Raw genomic sequence first — 13441 nt, 5'->3', positions numbered from 1 at the left:
CAAGCTATATATATATATATATATATATATATATATATATATATATAGTAGTATATATATACTAAATTACATATTTCTTAAAATAATATAATAAATAGCGCTCCTCCTGTGTGAATGACCAATCAGCAGGCAGCAGAGGTCGCTCGTCCTGTCAGTGACGTTTGAGAATGCGCCGGAAGTGTGGCAGAGCAAGTGTTGTTCGGTGCGATCGACATGACTTTACATCAGGAGCTGCAGGCCGCTGATCGGTCACATAATATGCAGTTTTTAGAGGCATAATAGCGGATTTATCTCATGACTGGACCGCGCAGCTCCGCTTGAGGCCGCTGGATGTAGAAACAGCAGATATGGCGAGCTAAGCGAGTGAGTTACTGTGTGTCAGGGTGGGAGGTCAAATGAAGTGTCATGTAATTCTGACGGGCGATATTTTTTGTCAGGTGGTATGTTGTGTAACGCGCATGTGCAGTACTAGAGAGTCGGCGAAACAAATGACATTTATCCATGTAATGAAGAGTAATAGAAAGGTTTCATTAGAATAGTAAAGTATGTTTTTCATTGTACGATTGTTAAGTCCTTTTGGGACAGATTGTATGAGTGGTTGAAGACAAAACATGTAACACCTGCCTTTGACTATCACATTGTTAAATTTGGACAACAAAAATATAGAATTTTTGTGTATAATATATTGATTGTGGCCGAGTTTTACCTACACAAATGTAGATTTGTTAAAGTTTCTCCATGTTTTGCGGCATTTACATTTTTTTTATTTCAAACCTTAAAACAATTAAAAAGGAATGCCTTAAAACTCTCTAAATTACTGTCAGTATATATGGATCAATATATGGATTGTAAAAATGCATAGTTCACATCTCAGATGTTCTATATTATACACTTTTTTTGTTTGTTTACACGTGTCAAGACATTATCTCTGCAGAACATAACCAGGCATGACCTTCGAACTCTGTACCTTCAGATCTGCAACAAAAACATGCAGCTTGTATGAAATGTTGTGATTTTTGTCATTTCAGGTTATGCGGGAGAGGAGCGAGTGTGTGCGCGTGTGATTTAGTGTGTGAGGTCATCGGCCGCAATGATGCAACAGAAGCGCAACCTTCAGATCATCGAATGGGAGGATCTGGACAAGAGGAAGTTCTACTCGCTGGGCATCTTCATGACCATGACCACGCGGGCCGCCGTCTACCCGTTCACCCTGATCCGCACCAGACTGCAGGTGCAGAAGGGCAAGTCGCTCTATAACGGCACCTTCGACGCCTTCTGTAAGATTCTGAAGGCCGAGGGGGCGCGTGGCCTTTACCGAGGGTTCATGGTCAACTCGTTCACACTGATCTCAGGTCAGGCCTACATCACTACCTACGAGTTGGTAAGGAAATATGTGTCCTGTTACACGTCCGATAACACGGTCAAGTCTCTGGTGGCGGGCGGAGCGGCGTCACTGGTGGCCCAAAGCATCACGGTGCCCATCGACGTGGTGTCCCAGCAGCTGATGGTGCAGGGGCAGGGGTGTCAGCTCACACGCTTCAAACTCAAACCCAAGATGGCGATGACCACGTCCAAACACAAAGTCACATTTGGTCAGACCAGAGACATTGTGGTTCTGATTTTTCACACGGATGGATTACGGGGGTTTTACCGCGGATATGTGGCGTCGCTGCTCACCTACATACCCAACAGCGCCGTCTGGTGGCCCTTTTATCACTTTTATGGAGGTAAAGGAAATAAATATTTAGTGATGCATCGAAATGGTTTCCTGACCCAAACCGATAAAGTTCAAGTGCAACAGCCAGGTTCCGGTAGAGGTTGAACGACTTCAGATTTTAAAAGTCGACATTTTGTGATTAAAGTCGAATCGACGTCGACTAGTCGCCAATGATGTCATTAAAGCAGGGCTCAGTAGTTTCGGGATTTCTTCGCTGTATTCTCGCTTTTTGCTCGCAGGTTTCTCTCTAGAGCTCCCCCCACAGCTTCGGAATAGATATTTGACAACACTGTTGTAAAAACTCGTTGGTGATTCTCAGACACCAGAGGCTATAGATCAACGACATCAAAGCAGACGGGACATTCTTTAAAACGTCTTCTTCATTCGGGTTCGGACAGCGTGAGGGAGCGCAATAATGACAGCATTTTAGCAGATTTCTTTTGGCCGTAAAGCAATTGTTTACATCGCGAGACCTGTTATCACGCGAGACTTCCTGACGCGGCGGCCTGCGGCCCGCCGGCTCAAAGTTGCAAGTGCGGATTTTCCGCACACGGGCACCAGGGGGGTGCGAAACGACCACCATTCAACCCGAAATAAGTAATATAACCATTCCAATGACTCCGAAGCTGTTCAGTTAAGGTAAAAAAAGTTACTTAGTTCACCTTTAATGAACAAATAAGCCGGAACCTCGTGCTGAGACTCGAACGCTGGTTGCCTTGTGCACAGATACATAACAGCTTATTTTTATCGGTTCTTTTGTCTTTGGGTCGTTATATGCCTCTCAGATTTCTGCCCGTTCTAAATCTGATACAGATAAACACAGTAGAGATTATATTTATATGAATGAATGCTTTAGTGAGAGAGCGATTGCGTGTGAATTAATTCTACCTGGCAGCGTCTCTCTAATAATAGTAAAGCTGTGGGTTTTAGTTACTAAGAAATATATGCTAGAACTTTTCAGTTTCTAAACTATTTTATTGATAAATCACAGAACAGTGTTGACCATAAAAACAGCGTAAAAGTGGACTTCAAAGATTTCTTATCCTGTTGCGCCCTCTATAGGCCATGATCAGCGACTAGTCGAAATCAAGCTAAAAGTGTCATGGCAGAGCATTAAATTCAACTAGTCAGTGCAATATTTGAACAATAACTTCTAAACTTTTAAAGACAGACAAATAGTTATGTTTTTGTTAAAGCTATCAGTTCACATTTTAACACATATATTTTTAAGGGAATTCCTGGTGAAAAACTACATTACCCATGATGCTGTGAAAAAAAATTCCACCAATCAGATAGTTTCAGCAAACAAAAAGGCCATGTCATTTGCAATGCTTCATGGGATTGTAGTTCTTTCCCTCATTAAAGCTGTTATGTGACAATCTAGTGTTTTACCTCTTTTTGTCTGATTCAGACAAAGTTTGTAATGTTGTGATTCATGGCTTAAAAAGTTTAAACAGACTTTTTTTTTTTCACTCAATGGGGAAAATAATTGTAAATAATACTTTGTAGTTATATAATTATGTTTCTACTCCAGTTTGTTGCTTAACTATTAACATTTAACCACAATGTGTGTGTTTCCAGAGCAGCTCTCCAAACTGGCCCCTGCTGACTGTCCGCACCTCCTCCTGCAGGCCGTGGCGGGACCGATGGCTGCCGCGACCGCCTCCACCCTGACCAACCCCATGGACGTGGTCCGAGCCAGAGTACAGGTACAAACACAGCCAAATCAGTCACTTTAAAGTGCCTCTATTATGCTTTTTCCAATATTAACTTTCATGCAGTATGTAATAAATCAGCAATTCCAGTCTCACTTCCTGTTACATATCTACTTAACAAATTTGCATAATGGTCTTCATTGGCCCCTCAAACACTGTAGTTGTAGCTGAGACTGGAAGAGTTTGGTTCATGTTGTCGACATGTATATAATGTTTTCTATTTTTTACTAGTGGATGCAGGACACTATAGTTAATTTATGTTAGTGAGGATAGCAAAATAAAGTATACTGTGACATATAAAACCCAAAAATGATTCATACAGTGACCACCAGTAACATTTGGGACCAAAAATGATTCAGACACTTTGGCCTGACCATGTTTTGCTGAAGTGTTTTTTCTTTAATTGCTAATGTGAGCTTTTTACACCACAGACTGAACAAAATTAAGCATTGCTTGGTAATTGGTTCACTTTAATTGGTATTATCTAATTGTATAGTTAAAGGTATAGCGGAGGATGTTTTACTTCCTGGTGGGTAACCTATACTATTGGTCCTCCTAATTGTCAATCATTCTGGTGAATCAATCAAACTTTTCAAAAAGTGGAGAGGGCGGGTCTTATCTAAAATTTGGAAAGATCCTCCGCTATACCTTTAAATTTAACAGCTGACAGATATTCAACCTGATTCATTTGTGAGACAGTGTAACAGAAGGACGGACAAAACCAGTGAAATATCCAGTTCTTGTGATATGAAATATCTTGAAATATGTAGTTCTTGTCATATTTTATTACCATTTTCTAAACTATAGCGAACAAACTGTGATATTGTGAGAAATGTTGAAGGTGTCTGAATAAATTTTGGTTTGACTGTATATAGAATTTTCAGGATTTTTTTTATGTAATTTAAAAATGGATTCATTTTCATTAATTTAATATTTATGTATAATTGTACATAAATGATACAAATTTGTATGTATGTGTATTTTAATTTATTCAATTTTTTTAAAGTCCATTTATAACGTTAGTTCAGGTATTTCAGAAGTTTCATGCTGTTTTCTGATCCTCACAATGACTGTATCTTTAAGACTTCTATATGTAAATGAGCTCTATTATAAACTAACCTGCCTGATCTCTGTGTACTGATGAAGTTCACACTGTTGATCATCATCAGGTTCAGATTAGAGTTAATCATTATGATAACGTGATCATATTGTATATTTTCAAAAGGCAACAACTGTTCTTGTCTTTCAAAATATGTCCCTTTAAAATGCATTATCATGTAATTATTGTAAATGATTAATATAGATTTGAGCTTTGTGAGATAATACACTGTGCGTGTGTTTGCAGGTTGAAGGTCGTTCGTCTGTGATCGAGACGTTTAAGCAGCTCCTGGCCGAAGAGGGGGCGTGGGGTCTCACCAAGGGTCTCTCTGCACGCATCATTTCCTCCTTGCCCACGTCTGTCATGATCGTCATCGGTTACGAGACACTGAAGAGACTCAGTCTGCGTCCTGAACTGGTGGACAGCAGACACTGGTGAAAAACACTCACCTGACGCTATACCTCAGCCTTTTAAACGGATGCCTTTTATTATTTTAACCATTTATAATGACCAGGCAATAACTGACTCTCAAATGTGAAGATCTATTTCCTTTCTCGTGGATTTTGTACATTTTGTGACCTTTAATCGGTTCCCGTGAACTCTGGCCCACACTAGTATTTTGTAACGAGGTGTCATGGAGCTCCTTATTTGTCTTTTTTCGCTTGGTATGTGTTTGTTTATCAGAGGTTATTAAGTGAAAAATACTTTTGACATGGTGAATTTGAGTCTTTCTTGTGAATCTCATGCAGTGCACTTCACTTCCTATGACAGGAAGTGAGGTAATCACATGTTACATGCTAGGAAGAATGAGAACATGGGTGGGTCCGAAATCTTAAAAATGCTGCCTTCGGAGGATGATTTCCAATGTATCAAGACACGTCCGACCGAATGCAATGTTGGCTTCACTTCCTGTCTCCTGAGAAACCTTCATCTGATCCATTTTTGAAGGCAGCATAGATGTATCCTTCGCTGCCTTTGATATCCCACAATCTGGTGCTTTCCATTCTGTGGCAATTGAGCTAAAAAATAAAAATGGTGCCTGAAAGTTGTGGTTGGTGGTCAGTTTGTGTGTAAATGTACGTTTTTGACCAACATTTATAGCGAGAAATTACCGTTGTATTAATGAAATATTTGCTTATCACCAAAGCTCGCTCTATTTTGCTGTAGATCATTGAACCGTTACACTGCTTCAGAAGTTTGTCTGAAATCAGGAACCCTTTGTGCGCAAACGTTGCCTTTAAAGTCATTTCCTGATAAGGCAACAAGTCATCTACCTAAGTTTTGGGACGCAGCCCATGTATGGGCTTTTCACACTTGTTGAAACCCTGGGGAATTTTTAATTTTCTGAATATTCAGGTTTTGAGATTTCACACCGTACGTTTTTAAACCCTGAGTTTGGGCCGGTTCACACAATGCGTTTTTGCTGTTTACAACATGAGGCAGGTCAGTGGGACAAACAAAACAAAAAGCGCTGACTAGAAACACGTTTTTAGCGCCACATTTTTAGAATGACTCGTCATGCGCGAGACGCTGTAAAAGGCGCGAGCGCGACGGTTAAAGATGGCGGTGTAACGCGTCTTTACATTGAAAACTATAGAAATGTGTGCAGTGGACATGGAAAAACGTGTTATTTGTGTGTAAAGGTCCCTAAATGTTCTTATTTACAAGCTTATTAACATTGTTTGGTTAAGTACATTTACTCTCTCTGTGTTCTGAAACATACTAAAAAGATATTTTCTATTTTATCACTCGTTTTACATACCGTCACGGTTTGATATTTTTAACTTTTTCCTTTAGACATTTGATTAACGTGTGAAAGTTTCTGACTGTACAAAGGTCATTAATATTTAATAAGGCAAGACTTGATTAAGGTTGCTGCAACATATTCATGGTTATGCAAATTTATAGGGCAATTTATTGTGAAATTCATGCCTGGAAAGATTTATATTAAATACAAATTTACTAATAATATATTAAATATCCTATTGGCTTGAAACTGCTCTTTGTGTGTATTCACTATACAATGATTGTTAAAATACAACAGGATAAATCATGTAAATTAATTTGTGAACCCAGGGTTAAATAGTGTGAAAATCCTTGTGAGAAAAGTTAGAAAGTATCATGTAATGTATGACAATTCAACCTCCTTTGGACTGTCATATTTTGTGTTTTTATTATACCTTGTCTTTAACTTTCAGAAAAACTGTGTTTTGGGGCCAAAGCTTTTACAATTGATATGTTTTATAAATGTGCTTCATATGCCATAGTAGTTTTTGTCTAAGATTGTTTCTAACTGAATCTGTCACAATCAGGTGTGAATTAAATGAACCGCACAAGAACGGAACAGTTTGGGATTTCTTTGCTAGTGTAGCTCACAAACACACTAAAGCATTTAATAGTCAAGTTCTGCTCTGGATTATGAAAATAATTTTTACATGTCTGCTATACAGTAAAAAATTGTCTGAACTAAGGTCTCTGAATTGTTAATGGTGGTGCAGTAACATTTGGTGACATGTAGAGGGCGTGAATTGATCAGAACAGCCATGTTTGCACTCAAGTCGTGTAAAAAAAGCTGGAAATATCAGGGAATTTTAACATTTTATTTTATTTTAAATTAGGAGATTAAACTATAATGAATATCATGCTTCCTAGTAAAAATGTCATCTGTCAAAATGAATGTGTGAATTCTGAACAAGCGAGACAGCAACAAGTTTTTAGAAAAAAACCAAACATTTAATTGTATCACCATATATAGATGTTGACATTGCAATGAAAATAAAAAATAATTTGCATGCATGTTGTGGTCTTGAGTGGGTGTGGCTATCAGAGCTTCAGTTCGGACAGTCGTAAATGTGAATGGCTCTGTCATCACCGGCAGAGACGATTTTTGAGCCCGTGGGGTTGTATTTCACACTCCAAACCTGCACACACACACACACACATTGTAATGAACATTTTCATCACCATTACTCCAGTCTTTAGTGTCATATGATCCTTCAGAAATCATTCTAATATGCCGATTTGCTGTTCAAAAAACATTTATTATTATCAGTGCTGATTAATATTTTGTGGAAACATGATACTTTTTTTCAGGATTCTTTGATGAAAAAAAATAAACGGCATTTATTTTAAAAAGTACTCTTTTGTAATATTTTAAATGCCACTTTTGATCCATTTAATGCACCTTGTTGAATAAAAGTACTAATTTCTTTCTTTTTTTTAAGATATAAGAAATAAAAGAAATAAAGGGTTTTAAAAAGAAATAAAACCCTAATTTGGGTTACTGAACCCAAACGTTTGAACGATAGTGTAAATGAATGTAACGTCACTCACCTGGTCCTGATGATCAAAGAACGTGTTCACACATGATCTGCTGCTTGTGTCCCACACCTTCACGCTCTTATCAGACGAACTAAAAAAAGCAACAAATAAGAGTTCAGAAACACACAAACTACATTTTGATTCCTAGTTTCCCTTCATTTGAGGTGCATCAGCTCTTGCCTGGACACAAAGTGCGTGTCGTCCGGTGAAAAGGCCACGTTCAGCACCCAGGACCCATGACCGCTGAGTGTCCCGGCCAGGTTAGCGTGTTGCCTGTGAGACACACAAACAACAAGAACGTGAGATTCAGATGTGCTTGGAGGTGAAAGACGCACGTAAATCTGCTTGAATCCAAACGTACACGTCATAAATCTTGATGTAGCCATCGTCTGATGCGGTTACCAGCAGCTGAGAGTCTGGAGAAAAGGTCAGAGACCTGATAGGCATCGCATGACCTGGAAAAAGAGCACATCTTATTTGCATCCCACTTATTGGCTACTGTACCTTTAAGACTTCTGTATGCAAACTGTGTGGTAGAATGATTTCTGAAGGATCATGTGACACTGAAGACTGGAGTAATGATGCTGAAAATTCAGCTTTGACGTCACAGGAATAAATGACCTTTTAAAGCGTTTTAAAATAGAAAAAAATTATTTTGAATTGTAATATTTTCATATTTTTACTGTATCAAATAAATTTGCCTTGGTTAGCAGAAGAAACTTCTTTCAAAAACATTAGAATATCTCTATTCCAAACGACTGACTGGTAGTGTAAAAACTGAAGCACATCTAACATTCAACATTATTTCCAGCTGTACTTGTTGGAGCAAATGAAAGGGATGAGTGAGCGATGGAACGATGCAGGAAGACGAAGAGGAAAAATGGAGTCGCGCAGTGACAGGAGCCGCAGTTTACGGCCCTTGAGGGACGGCCAGAGACGCAAACAGGTTTTTCCACCGCATTCACGTAACCCATAATCTCTCTAAATGCATCTAGCAGAGCAACGGACAGAACGTCTACAGGACGGACACTGCTTTAATAGAGGAAACTAAAGGGAGCTTGAATCATGTGGGAGAACATTTTCACCTTCCAGCGTGTGCAGAAGTTTCCCAGTCGCAATATCAAAGATATTAATGATCCCGTCTATTGCACCGCTGGCTAAGTGCTTTCCGTCTGGACTCTAGAGAGAGGGAGAGAGAGAGAGGGAGAGGGGTTGTGTGTGTGAGAGAGAGAGAGAGGTTGTGTGTGTGTGTGTGTGTGTGTGAGAGAGAGAGAGAGACAGAGAGAGAGGGAGAGAGAGAGGGAGAGAGAGAGGGAGATTGTGTGTGTGTGAGAGAGAGGTTGTGTGTGTGTGAGAGAGAGGAGAGAGAGAGGTTGTGTGTGTGAGAGAGAGATGTTGTGTGTGTGAGAGAGAGATGTTGTGTGTGTGTGTGTGTGTGTGTGTGTGTGAGAGAGAGAGAGAGGGAGATTGTGTGTGTGTGTGTGAGAGAGAGAGAGAGAGGAGAGAGAGGTTGTGTGTGTGTGTGAGAGAGAGGTTGTGTGTGTGTGTGTGTGTGTGTGTGTGTGTGTGTGTGTGTGTGTGTGTGTGTGTGTGTGAGTGAGTGAGTGAGTGAGTGAGAGAGTGAGAGAGAGAGAGAGAGAGAGAGAGAGAGAGAGAGAGAGAGAGAGAGAGAGAGAGAGATTAGGGCCTGGAAAAACAGTATATTGTTTGGAAAATCAGCATTTTTTCAAATATTCACTTTAATGTGTCGTGTGAGTGAAATTTAGATTGTGTAATTTGTGAAATCAGTTCCTTTTTGAACAGATCGCCAAAGTAAACTGTTAGACTGATACTTGTTTATGTGTTTCCCAATAAATTTCCATGATTATTTTTAGTTTGTGATTACTGGAAAATAATAGCAATTACACTCAATCTGTTTCTTGCTAACAAAATATTTAAGAGCTGAGCGTAACAAAAACATGCATGTTCAATATGTCCGGCATGGAGTTTAGAACATTTAAATTTTGCCAAATGCATAAATGTAAATGTAAATTTTACTTATATAAATTTTTCAGTCTTCAGTGACTCTGGAAACTTTGTTATGTAACATTTCAACAAGACAGGAAATGAAACGCTCTAAATAAAAGTCTATGATCTTTTGTATGTTTGATGCATCAGTGCATATTATTCTGAAGAAGAAAAAATCTTATTTCAAAATAAAAAATGTGATATACACTACCGTTCAAAAGTTTGGTGACAGTAAGATTTTTAATACTTTTATTTGTCACGGATGCATTACATTAACTTATTTAAAAGTGACAGTAAAGAAATTTAAAATGTTTTCAACACTGATAATAATCAGGGATTTACTTAAGCAGAAAATCAGCATATTAGAGTAATGATGCTGAAAATATATTAAATTGTTATTTTAAATTGTAATAATATTGTGAAATTTTTACTGTATTTTTGATCAAATGATTGCGACCCAACACCACTGTGCACTGAATATTCAGTTTTTTGCTTCACAGAAATAAAACATTAGTGCCACTGACTTCGTTACCCATGCAGAATCATGTCAGACACTCAAAGATTCTTACATATGCGATGCTCAGAATGAATTTCCCTCTGGTGTCCAGCGAGTACTCCTTTTTCCCGCTTTCCACGCCGAAGATGTTGACCTTCCCAAGATGGCTTCCAGTGGCGATGTATTTGGAGTCGGGAGAAAAGGCGACCGCCCAGGCGTCAACTGCAGACGGGAAAGAGAGTTCGTCACACCAGTTTTATTATATACTATTATCGTTTTTTTGTATTTCCTGTGTTCATTTTCATTTTAAAGTTTCAATAAATTGCTGTGTTTGTAATTTTGTTTTTGTTTTTAAGTGCCCCTATTATGCTTTTTTTTTAATATTACCTTTCAGGTAGAGTGAAATATAGCCGTTTGTGAATGTAAAATGTCCGCGAAGTTTCAAAAATGTACAGTACAGGTCAAAAGTTTGCACACATTACTATTTTTAATGTTTTTGAAAGAAGTTTCTTTTGCTCATCAAGCCTGCATTTATTTGATCAAATACAGAAAAAAAAAAATATATATATATATTGTGAAATATTATTACAATGTAAAATAATTGGTTTTCACTTTATTATACTTTAAATTATCATTTATTTCTGTGATGCAAAGCTGAATTTTCAGGATCATTACTCCAGTCGATCACATGATCCTTTAGAAATCATTCTAATATGATGATTCATTATCAAAGTTGGAAACAGTTCTGCTGCTTAATATTTTTTCATAACCTGTGATACTTTTTTTAGGATACTTTGATGAATAAAAAGAAAAAAAAAGAAGCAAATTTTTAAAAAATAGAAATCTTTTGTAACAACAATATACACTACTGGTCTTTGGGGTCAGTAATTTTTTTCTTTCTTTTTTTTGAAATAAACCAATACTTTTATTCAGCAAGGATGTGTTAAATTGATAAAAAGTGATAGTAAAGAAGATTTATATTATTAGAAAATATTTTTTTATTTTGAATAAATGCAGTTCTTTTTAACCTTTTATTCATCAAATATATTAGGCAGCAGAACTGTGTCCAACACTCATAATAAATCAGAATATTAGAATGATTTCTAAAGGATCATGTGATAGACTGGAGTAATGATCCTGAAAATTCAGCTTTGCATCACAGAAATAAATGATAATTTAAAGTATAATAAATTGAAAACCAATTATTTTAAGTTGTAATAATATATCACAATATTACATTTTTTTTCTGTATTTTTGATCAAATAAACGCAGGCTTGATGAGCAGAAGAAACTTCTTTCAAAAATATAAAAAGAGTAATGTTTCCAAACTTTTGACCTGTATTGTATGTGGGTGATAAAGTTATTGTCTCCTAAAAGAAATAATCGAATCTGAACTGCCGAAACGAGTCGTCAGTAATTCCAGTCTCACTTCAGTCTTACAGTTTGCATAACGCCAGCCTGGTTTTCATTGGCTGTCCGTGAACAGCGTCGTCTCTGACCCTCAAACACTAGTTGTAGCTGAGACTGGAAGAGTTCGGATTGTGTTGTCGAAGTGACGAGGAGCTCACCTGGACCTGCGTCCATGGACTTGATCTGTTTACCAGTCTCCAGGTCCCAGAGTCGAATGTGAGCGTCAAGAGAGCTGGAGGCGGCAATTGCTCCGTTCTGACTGATGTCCACCGACACCACACCCAGCTGGTGACCCTCCAGCGTCCACTGCAGCTCCAGCTTTTCGTCCGACCTGCGAAACAGCAGAAAAAGTGCCGTATGTTCAGAAACACAGAAAAAACGTCGACACTTCAGTTGCACTTTGTTCATTGATTTACCATTTCCACACTTTTACCAGGTCGTCCAAAGAGCCGGTCACAATGGTTTCTGACCCGTCCTTCTCGCTGCGACCCCATGCCGCTGTCCAGATGGCATCTTCATGAGCTGCAGGGGCAAGAACACTGTGTGTATAATATAATATCATACATATATGCTGCCTAGGTAGACAGCTCACTAGATTTTTGAGCTGTAACTCAAAACTGATAACTATGTTTCTGTGTGTGTGGACTCACCATGCTCCTGCTTGAATAGTATACTGTACTAAAAACAGAACAATTCACATATTTATAATCACATACAATCATTATTCTGATTAACATACGATAAAGAAGACTGATACACAAACATGCGTGGAAATATTCGAGCTTAACTCACCTGTGTGCTCATAGTCTTCGTTTCAAAGCCTGTTTGTGGAGGAAAAGAGCTCCTGTGAGTTTATAAGCGCGAGTGTGATCCGTTTTATGAGTTATTCTGAGTTTACAAACTCACTTCATACACACGGATGCTAGCGTATCTTAGCTTATGACTAAATAAACTGCTTCTGTAAACCTTCGACGTGTCCTGAAGAGGTATTAGTGCGTCCGCGATAAAGTCAGATAATCCTTAGGGTTTGTTACATACATAGAAGAAGAATTAAAGCGCTTTGTTAATAATAATAAACACCCGCACTGATTCTGACTAGAGAGCCGCCATGACACCTGCGCGCAAAGCACCATGGGAACACACGGCTGACTCCGCCCTCTCTGTGCCGTTCAAGTCATGTCGGAGAGATCGTACTCGAACGTCACCACAAAGTCGTAAATACTATGGTAAATACCAACCAATGGGACGCTCGGGATTTTCCTGATGCAGTTGAGGGCGAAATAAGCCAGTTGTCTAAAATTCTTTAGATCAAAAACTAATACTATAATATTATGAATAGTATCAGCACAAATAACATATGGCAGTAATAAAATAATAGTACCAATATTTAAAATAAAAACAAAATAATATAATGTAATAATAAATGAATGTCATTGTCATTTATAAACAAATCAATCAATAAATAAATGCTAACTATACTAAAATATATACAATATTATCAAAGCATCAATAAAAACATGTATTAGTGATAGTAATAAAATAATAGTATACCAATATTTAAATTAAAACAAACAAAAAATATATAATAAAAGTTCATTTATTTAAAATAAATAAACAAATAATTAAATAACATAAAAATATACAAAACATCAATACAAATAACAGGTGGGGATAGT

General features: G+C 37.8%; 2 protein-coding genes across 3 annotated transcripts; one reads left to right on the top strand and one right to left on the bottom strand.

Annotated features, from left to right (window-relative positions):
* The first annotated feature begins 154 nt into the window (after positions 1–154).
* Positions 155–5576, top strand: slc25a44a (solute carrier family 25 member 44a). 2 transcript variants are annotated; one of them, XR_014202836.1, is made up of 4 exons: positions 155–363; positions 1029–1727; positions 3304–3426; positions 4778–4916. XR_014202836.1 is itself a non-coding variant. In XM_082160106.1 (4 exons), exons 2-4 carry the CDS (start codon positions 1091–1093, stop codon positions 4967–4969), a joined length of 957 nt encoding a protein of 318 aa, XP_082016232.1. In that variant the 5' UTR covers positions 157–363; positions 1029–1090; the 3' UTR covers positions 4970–5576. The 2 variants fall into 2 exon arrangements, 1 of the variants encoding a protein (XP_082016232.1); XM_082160106.1 differs by having other exon boundaries at positions 157–363; positions 3299–3426; positions 4778–5576.
* A 1541-nt stretch (positions 5577–7117) lies between these two features.
* On the bottom strand, positions 7118–12912 carry skic8 (SKI8 subunit of superkiller complex). The gene is made up of 10 exons (XM_082160107.1): positions 12558–12912; positions 12416–12443; positions 12182–12287; positions 11924–12096; positions 10429–10577; positions 8938–9031; positions 8214–8307; positions 8033–8125; positions 7865–7943; positions 7118–7452 (listed from the first exon to the last, which is right to left on the bottom strand). The coding sequence occupies exons 1-10, from the start codon at positions 12567–12569 to the stop codon at positions 7363–7365; spliced, it is 918 nt and encodes a 305-aa protein (XP_082016233.1). The 5' UTR covers positions 12570–12912; the 3' UTR covers positions 7118–7362.
* Between the last annotated feature and the right edge of the window lie 529 nt (positions 12913–13441).

The sequence above is a fragment of the Leuciscus leuciscus genome, assembly GCF_965113295.1.
Source record: "Leuciscus leuciscus genome assembly, chromosome: 25".
Classification (NCBI taxonomy): domain Eukaryota; kingdom Metazoa; phylum Chordata; class Actinopteri; order Cypriniformes; family Leuciscidae; genus Leuciscus; species Leuciscus leuciscus.
Note: the sequence above shows the minus strand (reverse complement) of the source record. Positions and strands in the feature narration are given on the sequence as shown.